Source organism: Gavia stellata, chromosome Z (assembly GCF_030936135.1).
Source record: "Gavia stellata isolate bGavSte3 chromosome Z, bGavSte3.hap2, whole genome shotgun sequence".
In the NCBI taxonomy this organism is placed as follows: domain Eukaryota; kingdom Metazoa; phylum Chordata; class Aves; order Gaviiformes; family Gaviidae; genus Gavia; species Gavia stellata.
This window is the reverse complement of record NC_082637.1, coordinates 13839638-13854574: the sequence shown is the minus strand read 5'-3', so window position 1 is coordinate 13854574 and position 14937 is coordinate 13839638. Positions and strand designations below refer to the sequence as shown.

Genomic DNA, 14937 nt, shown 5'->3' with positions numbered 1-14937 from the left:
CTCCAGATGCGGCCTCACCAGGGCAGAGGAGAGGGGGAGGATAACCTCCCTCGGCCTGCTGGCCACACTCTTCTTGATGCACCCCAGGATGCCACTGGCCTTCTTGCCCTCACGGGCTCATGGTCATCCTGTTGTCCACCAGGACTCCCAGGTCGCTTTCCACAGAGCTGCTCTCCAGCAGGTCAGCCCCGAACCTGTACTGATGCATGGGGTTATTCCTCCCCAGGTGCAGTACCCTACATTTGCCTTTGTTGAATTTCATAAGGCTCCTCTCTGCCCAACTCTCCAGCCCGTCCAGGTCACGCTGAATGGCAGCGCAGCCTTCCAATGTGTCTGCCACTCCTCCCAGTTTTGTGTCATCGGCAAACTTGCTGAGGGCACACTCTATCCCTTCACCCAGGTCATTGATGAATATATTGAACAGGACTGGACCCAGTACTGACCCCTGGGGAACACCACTTGTTACAGAGCATCTGTACATATTGTGCACCACTGGGTACAAGAAAATGTGACACTAGCTTACACTGGAACCATGACTGTGTCAGGCAAGGAGATCATCAAATCATCACTAAACTGCATCTAGGCTGATTATTTTATCATATACTTACTGGGCCTAAATTTATATCATTTCCATAAAACATAATCATAGGTATTTCATACGGTTACAGCTTTATTATTTTAACATAAAATTACACTAAAAGGCAATGAAGATTTTGGGATGATTTCTAATGCTGTAAACCTTTACCCCATAGTCTAATCACTGAATACTAATGAACAAACAACACCGACAATGTCCCACTCTGTGGTTTTGGAAACACTCCTATAGCACAGGCACTTGGAGGTTACTGCCTTTTTAGGACCTTCTCAGAAACCCTGTGCAATTAGGGCATGTCAGAAGAGGGAATCACAGCATGTAGGACTCGGAAGATTTTAGACTGAGTTGCTACTCTTAGGACAGTCCAGGCAGGTTGATAAATCTTAGGAAATTCACTCTGTTTGTATTACACTGCGCAAGCGTTCAGCTAGTGGAGCAATCTATAATGAGATGAGCATCATTCAGTTTTTAACTTTTAAACTGAAGAATTTGTTCATAGAAAAGGAAATCAGTAGTTCCACAAGCTGCAGAACTACTGGATCTTGGCCTCCTAAGGATTCAAGTTAGTTGAATTCTGAAGAAATTGTGCTAAAGCTTTAGCATTAGTTCACCCTGTACTACACATCAGTGAATCCTCACATGAAAGTAGTATCATTTTCCCACACAAACTAATTGGAGCTTTCCTGTTAAGATATCTAAGAATCTACATAAGATGTTATGGTGCTTAAACCAGTCTGAATATGAAGCCTAACAGCTACCTAACAACTGTTATTTTTGCCTAACAGCTACCATACTCACTTGTTTGTCAGCAGATGATATTCTCCTACTTTTGTTGACAAATCAATGATTTGGTTGATCACTTCCCAACACATAGAATAATGCTTTCTATAACGAGCCTGAGCTCTTTCAACAGCCATTTTCTCATGAAGTTGTCCTTCTTTGATAATTTGTTCTTCATAATCAATTTTGTCTTGTTTTGCAAGAGCCTACATTTTTTTTAAAGAGTAAATTTGAGATTGCAAAGAAAATGAAAGTGCACTGGAAACAAAATGAACTTGCTCATTTAAGTCAAGAAATTAAAACAGCTACCTTCTCAATGGATAGCCAGCAAGCAGGTTAACACATAAACAAATCTAAAAATTTTTATTCCTTCTATAAATTCCAGTTTGCTTTCTAACTGCTAAAATATTACGTAATAAAGGAGAAATTATTACTCCTTTAATGACAAACAGATTAAGAACATATTCAGTGCTTAGGGGGCAGGGAAATATGAAATGATGCTGTCTGTTCTGCCTAAGGAACAACTATGCAGATGCATTGCTAAAGGCTTAGTTCCACTGAAACCCACAATGGAATACTCATTTAGAATATGTGACAAGTAATTTAACTTACAAGATCCTGATCTACAAATAATTTGATATTATTGATGCTGTTCAATCTTTGAGAAAGATTTCTGGTCATGGTAGAAAATTATCAGTAGTTCCTGCGATGGTGTGCTCCTTTTGGCCAAAAGTATACTTAAAGAGATGTAATCAATAGCTATAGCTGCTGATTACATAGCAATCCAGCTGTGTTGGAAGATTTGGAGCTGCTAATCATTTTTGGCAGGAGCAAAATAAGATTTCTGCTATCACATTATAGCCTACTATGAGCGTAGCACTTGGCAGTTTGCTACAGGATTATGAGTCCTTTTAATTTATTAATCAGCTCCAAGCTCTGAGGTAGAAATTAGCACTCATGAGTGAAACTTCTCCAGCATTTGTCAAAAATGGATGCTAGCAGATTACATCTGAAGGAAATGAAAAACATGATTCTTGAAACAAGACCTCATGTCATTGCCTTTTGTCATACTGCATCTGCAAGACTGCCTTTTAAACTTAGCATACAGAGATGTTTTCCTACAAAGTTAAAATTAGTTTGGAAGAAAAGATCAAAATTAGACTTTAAGTTGCTCAGTGTTATCCCTTATTAACTTAGCTGTAACTTTGAACCTAGGTGAAAAAATATATTCATCATTAAATCACCCTGTCCCTAGTGAAGTCCTAAATTCTAACCGTTGACAACACAAATTCCATTTTATAACAGGAAGTTATTGTAACAGTCCTTCAGCAATTCAGGGAGAAAATAATCTTTTACCGCTTCTCTATCAAGAGCTTCCTGGAACTCTTTCAGTCTTCTTTGTTCATATTGTTTTTCCCTGAAAATTCTGTTTTGCCTTAACACTTCTTTTTCATGTCGAACATGCATGAGTTGAACAGCAATCCTCCGCTCCTGCTGAGATTGTCTCATTAGCCTGTAAATAAGTTGCTCCTCCCGGTAAGCCTCCTAAAAGATAAAAAATAGTAGTATTAAGCACAGCTTACAAACTGTTTCATAGACAACTCATCAGTGTCTCATATGAGAAATATGAATGGAGTCATATAACAGCATTTACCTGCTCATTTGATACATAAATCTGGAACAACATACATATCTATTTATAAGTACTATTTTTGTAAACTATATAAGCATTGCAGAACTATAGAAATGAATTCTAAATATGTCTTAACTGGGATACTCAGTAAAAATACATCTGTTCAGATTAACTCAATTTTAACATGGATGTTTCCCGTGTGCAAAGAAACTGCAACATATTTCAAATAATTGCTTCTGTACATAAAGATACAGCCTTTCCTCAAATCATTAACTTATCCCTGCTCTTCACCAGTCCCCATTCTCAGCCACACTCTGCTGGATCCTTGATCAGTCTATTCTTCTATAGGTTTGAACTTTTTCCTTCTTCCTTGGGATTTAAGTAATTACCTCCTCCACTCTCCTCCATTCAGGAGACTGGGAATATGAGGAAGCATTCAGAAGACTTCTAGGTAACAGTTTCAGTGTTCTCACTGGAATATGAACAGAATCCCCTATTCAGTACTATAAGAAAATCATTCTGAACCATTACTTGAAGCATGGTTGGTGTGTACAGACACTTTGAAGGCTGTGGACTGTTACTTCTCAAAGTACTTGTCAAAACATAATAGTATCTTCTTACTACTACAATTCTCTAGACTGTTCTTGGTATCTAAACTAATGCTTCACCTAACCTAAAGTTTTGCCTCACTACTTTGAGAGCCGAAAATCACTTCTGAGTTCTAAGCAAAAGCATCAGCTTGCCTTTCAAGCCACATTGCCAGATATCACTCCTACAGCAGAATTTTAGAGGAAATTTCTGATTCCCTGGATGTTTGTTTCAGATGCAGCAAAACTGCTATGAAATGTATTCAAATTTAAGGACCTAAATTGGGAACTGATCTGAAGATTTCAAATTCAGTTCCCTAAAAACAGAGGAACAGGTAAAGTCAGTTAGTAGTAGTAGGGAAACCTAACCAAAATAAACTATCACTTCTGTTTTCTTTCTGGTTTATTTTCCATCAGCTGTCTGTGACAGAGAAGGCAGAACATAAATTCACCTACAAATGCAAAATCAAACTTGGTTACATATTATTATACTATGTATAAAAGAACTCTACAAAGAGGTCTAGATAGGTGCTACACAATGCAACCAGGACATCTGTAATAGATTTCTAACACAAAGCTGCAAAACAGGGCTATTTTAATTGTTATAATAAGGACAACAACTTCCTAATTAATTTAGATGTTTAATGCTGATGTTAGGGAGAAGCCAATATTTTTCAAACAAAACTCTTTCCATATTTTTAAGTTCCTTTCCCTTTACAATTGCTGGGAATAAAGTACATTCCAATTAAACACTGGTGCCTTGAAAAGACTAAGCTGATATAAAAACCCCTCAACATTTTGCTTATTTTAGCCAAAATGTGAGCTTTGCACTCCCCTTTCCTAGCACTGAATCTCATGACATTGCATGATAGTTCTAATGGTGAAGATGCAGTCATCTCAGGCTTTAATCCCAGAGTGCTTCACCTGCGTGCAATATTGTCTCTCTGCAAACTTATCACAAAATGAGGATCTAATTTTGTATGTGTTTCATTTGGTACTCTATTTGAAGTGTACTGTTTGTACACTATTTTTCTATGCTCAGAACTATTATCATGCATGCAACTGAAATGGAAAACAATGCAATAGTAACAACTTTATATGCACTTTATATTTTCATATTCATGCTATGTGTCATTTGATATAGTTCAGGTGATAAAATTTTCCAATTTGCCTACTGAAGAGTTAATCTGTCCATTTATCTCTTACATTCCTGAAGTCAAGGCAATAAAAGGAGACATGATGAGCTTTGTTGCCTCAGTTATATCCACTGCTTCTTTGGACTTAGTATTTCATTATGATTTCAAAGAAGAGTAGAGGATGCACAGACTTTGCTTCCTATTACAAGTAAATATCCTTGTTTTCTTTAGTTGCAACTGCTTATCATCAACCACGGATTAGCACACCAATAAGTACTCCATCAGAGGAAAATGGATCTTTAAATCCTAATTCACAGGTGATTGATTGAAGGAGCCTCCCTACAAGAGTGGTCATTCGTCATACTCAAACCATCAACTGTATGGTGCAAATAGTTGGCCCAGTGAGAAATCAAAGCACCTCATACAGGTGAATATGCTCTTTTTAAAGGAAATGGGAAGATGCTCCATTAGAACACTTCAGAGCAGCCAAAAGAGACCTTTTCTTTGTTAACTGAAGGGTAGAGAACTTCGATATTCTAAGTGATCAAATATTTCAACATGCTGAGTAAGCCTAAAAAGAGCCAGCAGGAAATTTTTGAGGAACAGGAATACAGAAAAAAGCAACTAACTCAGAGGTACACAATGGATAAATTAGGGTTCAGAACACCAAACTCATAACTTCAAAAAGGGTGCTTATTGGATAGGGGAGTGAAGCATTGGTAGCTATCTTTCTTACAAACAAGAATGGACAAAGTACTAAAACCTAAGGTTGAAAAGTTTTGAAACTTCTGGGCACACTAGGAGACAAAATAAAAATGGTAGTACAATTTTTTGACCTAGCATTTTACATCAACTTCTTCACAGAGGACTGTGAAGTGTCTGAAGAAAACACAAATGGGACATCTTAGCAATCATTTGAAAAATTACTACCAAGAAAGCATAATACACACTTTTTTCAGTTTACCTACTTGAGACAACAGTGGCATCCAGTGGCCAAACATTAATGTGTTTATGTTTCATGTTGTTCATACATAATTACTATATCACATTTTTCTATTTTTGTATTTTCTTGTTTAATTTACATACCAATGAAACAATTCTGTCCTGTTGTGTAGTCATAAAATTTATGACTAAAACTTATAGCTTAGCATGCATAAATCTATTTGGTTGACAAGCAACAATCTAGTACAATTAATCTCCCCTCCCATTTTCATCTTCTCAATTTATTGCTGATGGTAACTTCTTCCTGATTACTTTTTAAATTCAGAGATATAAAATCTGAACGGAGCATTTAAAAATAACGAGTATTTAGAACAAATACTTTGCTGAAATGGTGGAGACCAAAAATTCAATTGGGATGAAGCCATGTTACTGTCAAACTCTTTCAACTCCTGCCTATGAAAATCTGACTGACATCACTCTGTGCTCCACACAGAGGAGTGTCATGTAATTGTAAAGTATTTTTTCTCCCAGGCTCCAACTTGTAATGTGCCAAAACTCAAAAATTTGAACAAGATTCTTTTAGTAGAGATTTATATGTATGGACATGAAACACATTAAAGCACTCTGAAGGAATGAAACTCATTTGACTCTAAATGATACCATGCCCTGTGTTCAAGTTTTATGCAGTATAGCTAAAAATCTGACCCTAATGTCTACAAGAAAGCTACAGTTTCAGTCTGCAAATCCTTTCTGGTTTGATGTCTAACAGAGGGAGAAAGTAATTTTCAACTACTTTTCATATTTATTTCTTTTTGTAAAGAAAATACCTCAGTTTCCTTCACACTCCCCTGAAGTCAAGCAACATCTAATTTCTGAAGTCTCACAAGCTTCCAACCAGACACCTCTTCCTCTGCTAATTTAGAGCCAAATTACCACTAAATAGATTCTCTAATCTGGTTAGACTAGTGTTCCAGTCAACTGCCTACTTGCCTTTCCTTCTAATTCCTGCAGCCTGTGACTTCTGTTGTTCCTACATCAATGCTGATTTTCCTTCCTGCGAAGTTAGGAACATTGTTGTTACTTTTGCCTCGCTTTGGAGCCTCACTGGAGCCAGTCTGGTTGGCAGTACATTGCAACAACTCCTCCATTTCAAACTGACAAGGCTTGTACTACAACCGCAGGTGGACCAGCTGTCTGACCTCCTCGACAGCACTGGATGGCTTTGCTGGCTTAAAGATGTCCACCAAATGCACCAGCGATTGCTGCTGGCCACATGGCCAGCAGCTGATAGCTATGGCTATCAGAACCACTAGTCCAGGCTGCTGGGGTTGTGCTGGGGCTGCAACAGCTGATAGCAGGTGAAGAGCAAGCTTTGGGACTACAGTGATTTCAGACAACTGGGTTACAAAACTTTATGGCCTATGCATATCAACAAGATCATGATACAGAATCTTTTTGAATGAGAGCTCAGAGACAGGATACATGGACAGATGGGCTCTTGGTCTAAGTCACTATAGGTGTTTTTCATAGAATATAGGTCTGGGATAGTATTGAAAAGTCATCTAATTTCTAGATGCCTACCTCAACAAATTTAATTTCTTCTTAACAACTCCAAAAACATCTCCAGACATTACATGCCACTTTTCCTTTTCAGAGATGCCACACATCTGAAGTGCTATTATTATGCAACAGCAGTGGAGACAGACTCAGCTATACAGGGTTCAATACATATGATCTAAGCTAAGGACTCACAGTGCAATACTAAGATGAAAGATAATTAGAAATCACATAAACCCAGTAAGTTACACGATTCTGTTTTGATATAATCATTATGAAAGAGAAGATCTGTGAAGTCAATAACCTAAGAGCTACTTTCTGAATGACAAGTGTCTGAGGAGGAATCCGAAAAGCCTTGTGCTTTACGAGACAGGATTCAAATGGAATAACCTGCCACACCCATTTTTAGATGCAACACAGACATCCTTCAGAGGCATACCTTCTATTCCATAGCACATCAAAAATCAAAGATCTGATCTGCAAAAGTGCTTTGCTTCTCCATATCACCCAGCACAACCATTTCAGAATTCACCCAGTCCAGATCACAAACTTGACACATTTGTAAATACAGGTTTTCAACCAAGGAATGCCATGTTTGTTGTTTTTTAATAAGTAGGTGATCGTGCCCCTGTACTCGGTGCTGGTGAGGCCGCACCTCAAATCCTGTTTTCAGTTTTGGGCCCCTCACTACAAGAAGGACATTGAGGTGCTGGAGCATGTCCAGAGAAGGGCGACGAAGCTGGTGAGGGGTCTGGAGCACAAGTCTTAATGAGGAGCAGCTGAGGGAGCTGGGGTTGTTCAGCCTGGAGAAGAGGAGGCTGAAGGAAGACCTTATCGCTCTCTACAATTACCTGAAAGGGGGTTGCAGAGAGGTGGGTGTTGGTCTCTTCTCCCAAGTGAGTAGTGACAAGACAAGAGGAAATGGCCTCAAGTTGTGCCAGGGGAGATTTAGACTGGATACTAGGAAAAATTTCTTCACCGAAAGGGTTGTCAAGCATTGGAACAGGCTGCCCGGGGAGGTGGTGGAGCCACCATCACTGGAGGTATTCAAAAAACATGTAGACGTGGCATTGCGGGACATGGTTTAATGGGCATGGTGGTGTTGGGTTGATGGTTGGACTTGATGATCTAACAGGTCTTTTCCAACCTTAATGATTCAGTGATACATTTTGATAATTTAAAGTTCAACTTTGGGTGTGTGGGGGGAAATTCAAGGCAGGTCTTCGACTGATTTTTAATAATCCTAGCTCTGCTGTCTTCATTCAATCCATTATGATTTATGAGGATGGAATATGACATAAAGGTGGCAAGAAAGAATGGATAACCTTCCATATTTTTCAAGGGAAGGCAATGGTTGGCATAAAAATCATTTTCAGAGATAAGTGTATATACCTCCCTTTATCCCTTCCAAATTTTATTCAGCCCTCCAAAAATATGGTTCTTTTATATTTGTAAGCAAATTTTTAGATTCCTGATTGTGCATGGGTTAAATACTTCAGCATACATTTTCTCACCTCTTCAGCTTCATGTGCTATTAACTGTTCCATTAGCATTTTTCGCCGTCTCTTTTCTCGTTGTTCTCTAGCAAACGTATCTTCCTCTAAACGTTTTTGAATTTTCCTTATATATTCATCATCTGAGTAAATATTTAACAGCTCAGTTGCTGTCGGTGCTGTGGTTTCTAGAGTTGTTTCTTGCAACTTCTGTGTTTGCAATGATTCTTGTATATCTCTGATTGAAAACATTAAAAAGAAGATCACTGACTTTATAGGAATTATGGTTCTTAGAGGTGTTTTCATACAGATCCCTGTATTGTTATGTGCAAGTCTGACAAATGCACAACAGCATTCTCTGTGGACACTGTGGCTACTTAGTGGTCATTGTGGGCCACAAAAGCAACAAGTCCAAAGGAGGGCTCCACCACTGATTTGAGCAAACTGTCTATTAGTTCATTTGCTAATATGAAGCCAAATTCTGCAGAAACAGGAAATTAGGAAGGCTCATGGAATATCAAAGAAAGATGGGTTACTCTTCAATATATCCATACACTCTGAGAGCTGTTTTGTGGAGTTATTAATCACAGGTTGTTTACACACGGAAGTATCCACAGCAGCATGCATAAGTGCCACCTCTTCTGAGTATGGTATACATAACGCTAAAGGTGACAGAATGACTTTACTTAAAATCATTCACAAATAAATCAACATACAGATAAGTCTAAGGTGAAAGGTTTCTTCTATTTTCTTTGAAATGTGTTACCATGTATGTACATCCACAACCATTCTCGTCTCTCTGCAAGTCTAACTGACTGTACAGACTCAATGACTGAAATGAACAGAGAACAGGAGATGCACTTTGTGTCCTTTGTTGCTGCATACATGGCAAAAAGGAGAGAAGGAAGCTTGAACCATCCCTACTACAACTAAAGGTAAGCTAAAAACACTGTAACAGTGCTGGAGTTGGAATATTTGCAGTGCTAGTGGGACAATCACTCAAAGGACAATCACAGTTTAAACTAAACAAGCCACTACATTTTCCTCAAGTAGCTGTCTACATATATAGTAGGTAGGGTCCTGAGGTAGGGTCCTGTCTAATCTTAACAATCTAATATCCAAATATTACCTGTCAGTGACTTGTCTGTGTACTGCAGAGGCATTTCCTGCCACAGACTTCTCAAAGTTTTTAATCTCCTTGTACATGTCCTGAAGAAATAACGCAAAATTTAATGTTTCTTTTCTCTTCACAAAGCATCATAAGGACAGTTCAACAGACTAAGTGTTAGGGAATTATTTTTATGTCATGTCAGCACAACAGAAATGTTTACACTGAAAATATTTTAAGCATCAGCTAGATCAAGAAAAAAGGCAAGACTATTTCCTTCTTCTACCTTTCATTTCCTTCCCCCTTCCCTTTTCCTGGCTATATCTATGTCCACCAGCCAGAAAATCTTAAGATCTTGCAGTTGTTCATTCTGCAGGTTAATTCTGATTTTACACAGGACTCTAGCAATTTATATAATTCCTGCCATTCAGGGATTTGAAACAAGATATTGCGGGCTCTGATCTGCTTTAGATTTAGTACCTTGAATTTATCCCTGATAGTTACTCAAGCAACTATGTTCCTACACTCTACATTTAAACGCATCTGTCATGGTTGCGCAGTTATAAAAACAGGTAATGTTTGCACTCCTGATGAAAATACAATCCATGAACTGTAAGATTACAATCCAAGTACTCTTCAGCACTAGATAATACAGATATTTTTTTTATTGCTGAATTGCCATTGTCTCTTGGTTTGATCTAAGACTATTGTCAATTTCAGCTGTTACTAATAGTTTTGATAGAGTAGACAGTTTTATAGTGTATGATGAAGGAGTTCATACACTATTGTGCAAAACTTCATCATGCACAAATGAGAAGGAAACATTAATGCTTTTACTTCACATATTCTGTGTGGTAGACTAGAACCTAAAATACTGTCAGCAATTAAATTAGTACCTACTTATGGTATTTATCCAATAAGAACTTTCTCTTAAATAAAAACAAATTTTTACTCAGTAAAAAATGCAGACTCATAATCATATTAATATTTAGCCCAGTTTTCACTGGTTGAGTCTACTATACCATTTTAACAGTTAGATCAGCAGGTTTTGGATGGCGCAAGTACAGTATTATAAGTGTAAATGCTCCCAGAAATCATATGTTTTGCAAGTTCATATAATTAACATTAAAAGAATATAGATGATAGTTACCTCTGCTTCTCTTTTTTTCTTTAAGAATTTTTTGGCTTCAGTAGCTTTTATGATGTGGATTGGTGGTGGCTTTGGACTCTGTATAATGGCTGCTTGAATCTTGGCCATTATCTCATTTTGTCTCCTTCTTCCTATGTGATGCTGAATATTCAACATCTTGTGTTCAGATACTCGAGTTAAAACAAAATACACAGTATAGCCCTATTTTTTTTTTTTAAGTGGATCATTGAAATGGCATGAAAGCAAAAAATTAATCTTTTGTCCATAGTTAAACTTTGTCTTAAGAATATTCTCAGCCACTGTACTCATAAATCACCATTTTTGTATCGAGTAGATGTTGTAAAATGCATTTTAAATTCAAGTATCACTCTACATTCTGAATAATTCTACAGCTTAGCAATATGCTAGTATACGTTCTCAATGTTTGAGGGTGAACATACATTTTTTAAGTACCATTATCACAAAACAGTGCATCTATATATGCTATTTCTGTATTAACAAATAGTGCGGTGCAATAGGCACACATCTGTAAAAAAAACAGTTGCGCTTAGTGCCTAATAGGCATTTAAGGGCTTGTATTAAATTCTAGCTCTAGTATGGTACCTGTTTCAGGTCAGAATTCAGCACAGAAACTGAGAATACCAGTTTCCTGGTACAGAAACTGAGAATACCATTAGGTAATATTACCGCTGAACAATGAGTCCCAGATGATCAAGAAGTAACAAACATTTAAATTACACTAGTTAAAAGTGCATTACAGATACATGCAGTTAAAGGTGGAATTGAGTGGCAAAAAAGGGGTTTTTTACAGTGTCAAAGACAGTTAAAAAATAAATATGTAATATATCAAATAAGATATTAATAAATTTTCTTTTAAAATTTTAGTTTTAATATTTTTGATATTGCTTGCATTTTCTTTTCTAGATACATGAAGGGACTTTTTTTTTTTTTTCATTCTTGTTCATGCAGTGGCAATAGGACAGCTAAATAACCACAGCAAGACTCTCTCCCTTTAATTAGCCATATAAAATGCATCTCAGATTAGTCAACTTCATTTTCATTGTGGTTCAACATCCCTTGGGTAGATGGCCAGTTCCTCTATATAAACTACAGGCTGTTCTTTGGATGAGTGTTCCCATATCTTAAGAAATTAGTTCTTCTTTTTACTTTATCCGAACAGCTATACAGAGCTACAAGAGGTTCTGAGGCCATACCCACTATAGGTTCCCTTCCCTGTGTCTTCTTCCTGCTTTTGAACAATGCTTCATCTTTTCTTCACAAATGAAGAATGTCACAAACCTCTTTTACAAAGACACCTTAAACACATACAGTTGTGGAATTTACACTTTGTCTTCAAAACTACAAATAATTTCCATGCATGAAAACATACAAATACTCTCAATTTAACATTAAGTGATTTTTTAATATTAATGTTTTTAAGTGTCTTACAACAGTATATTGGCTTTATATCTGCGTATTAATGATTGCCATGCATACTTCTTTTCTTTGTTTTTGTATAAACATGACTGTGTAGCACAGAACTAACAAGCATTCACAGTGGCTTTAACTAACTTAATATGTATATGACCTTAAGAAAATGCTTCTTCAGAAGTCTATAAAAATAAGTAGTTACCTTTTCAATGTCTTGGGGTCTTTGTTCCTCTTGGAGCTTCTGAACTTTCTGTCGTTCTGCAATATGTATACGAGCTATTTTATCTTCTATTGCCTTAGATTTTATTTCAAAATGCTCTGAAATCTGCTGTAGTTGCAAATCAGCCTGACGTGGTGTTAAAGTTTTCAAACGCTAAAATTAAACAAGCAATGAAGAGTGAGAAACAGAAGAAACATATTTAAATGATATTTTTGCAGTAGTCATTTCCTGTGTTTTCCTGTGTTAATGTACACAGCACAACATCTAAACATGGTAAAATATTTTTCAAAAAAACAGGACTAGCTCCATTGAAAAAAACATGCAGATTTGAACTTGAACAATGGCAAACTTTGTTTAGTTTGGAGAAAAAGAGGCTGAGGGGCAACCTCATTGCTCTCTTCAGCTTCCTGAGGAGGGGAAGTGGAGAGGGAAGTGTTGATCTCTTCTCCCTGGTATCTAGTCACAGGGTGCACAGGAATGGCTCAATCCTGTGCCAGGGGAGGTTTAGACTGGACATTAGGAAGCATTTCTTTACTGAGAGGGTGGTCAAACACTGGAACAGGCTTCCTAGAGAGGTGGTTGATGCCCCAAGCCTGTCAGTGTTTAAGAAGTATCTGGACAATGCCCTTAATAACATGCATTAACTTTTGGTCAGCCCTGAAGTGGTCAGGCAGTTGGACTAGGTGGTCGTTGTAGGTCCCTTCCAATTTTATTCTATTCAAACTGAAATACAGGAAATTTAACTTAAACATAAGATAAAAAAATATTACTGAAAGGGTGATAAACAATTTGCCCAGACAGGCTGTGAAGTCTCCATGTTTAGAGATATTCAAAACCCAACTGAACAAGGTCCTAAGCAACCTGCTCTAGTTGACTTTGCTTAGAGCAGAGCAGGTGGATTAAACGACCTCCAGAGGCCCCTTCCAACCTCAACTACTCTATGATTCAAATGCCATTCTGAATCTATCTATTGACAGGAGCTACTGTGAGTTGCTTTCTCTTCTTTAAGCTATCCCTCTATAGGTGAATGGATGTTTCAAATGTTTGGTGCTATCTTTGCACTTGTTGGTAAACTTTCTGCTTGTAAACTATTTTTCAGGAAGTGTGTCAGAAAAATGTGAAATTTCACCCAGCTGAATTTAATTTACGATATATAGCTTCTTAAAGATTGCTCATCCTGATAACAAATTACAGTCTGCACGTGCTGAACATTACTGTTGAAGACAAGAAGAACATCCTTAATAGAATCTACTACATTGATACTGACTTCCTCTTAGATACTCTCCCCTTTGTTTTTTCCTCTTCATATTACTCATCCTATGGTTATTGCAGGCTGGACTGTAGTACAACTATATGGAAAAAGGAACCAAACCACTGTGGCATGAAGCTCAATACAGTTATAAATAGGTTTTCTGGAGGGGAAATTAGTTTAGTTGATACCTAGACTGCAATGCAGTCTGCAATCTGTACTGATCAAATGACTAAAACGGCAGCTGCTGAACAACTACTAGCCTTTGTTGCTATATGAATTTTAAGCCTGCAGAAAGCTTAAAAACAGAGCAGGTAACACAGAATAAGCCAAAACAAAGGAACACAAAACACAGATGATCAATGTCCTTATGAGTCACAGGTAAATGGTGCAATCCCACTGTCTATGTATAAGACATCGCAAAGGACTGCTGCTTCCTTTCCATGTAAGTATTGGGTTTTGAATAGGAGATTTAAAAAGTGGGGAGGGGAAGCATGCAACATGCTTGAGAGGTACATGTAAATATGCTATCTTTTTTCCTACATATTTGTAGAAAATAGGCATAGTTAGTTACCTCTCGATACAAAACACTTTCAATAGACTTCAGCTTTGCAGTGCCTGCAGGTCTCATTGCTTCCATGGCTACTCCAGTGAGCTTTGCCTTTTTCTTTTTTTCTAAAGCAATATACAATTCATATAAAAGCTTTGTTACAGCCCCATGCTGTCCTGTCATGACGTCTTGGGCCACATTCTCATTAAACTGTACACCAAGGAGGTGAAGTGTGGGCTCCAGGCGAGAAAAATTGTTAAGTTTTGCATTTGCAAGCCTGTATCATTAAAAACAACAACAACAACAAAATCAGAACATAAACTTATTTTCAATTCCAACTTGCTACAATAAGCATGGTCGTGACATTTATCTTATACCAAGATAGGAGGGGAAAAATACCACAAAGGACTTCCTTAAAGGAATGTGATAAACACTTTGGCTTAGGTTTTATATTGCAGTACATATAACTGCATTGGTCTGCTAGGCATAACTTTTGGAAAAAATAG

The 14937-nt window shown here is 37.4% G+C and overlaps 1 protein-coding gene across 1 annotated transcript in view; it reads right to left on the bottom strand.

The window, feature by feature from the left end:
• Positions 1-14937, bottom strand: part of SPEF2 (sperm flagellar 2) — a 64849-nt gene that overhangs the window by 43351 nt on the left and 6561 nt on the right. The window contains 7 exon segments of the mRNA XM_059833990.1: positions 1394-1581; positions 2732-2920; positions 8745-8961; positions 9853-9932; positions 10982-11122; positions 12615-12785; positions 14456-14708. Of these exon segments, the coding sequence (XP_059689973.1) occupies positions 1394-1581; positions 2732-2920; positions 8745-8961; positions 9853-9932; positions 10982-11122; positions 12615-12785; positions 14456-14708 (1239 nt within the window).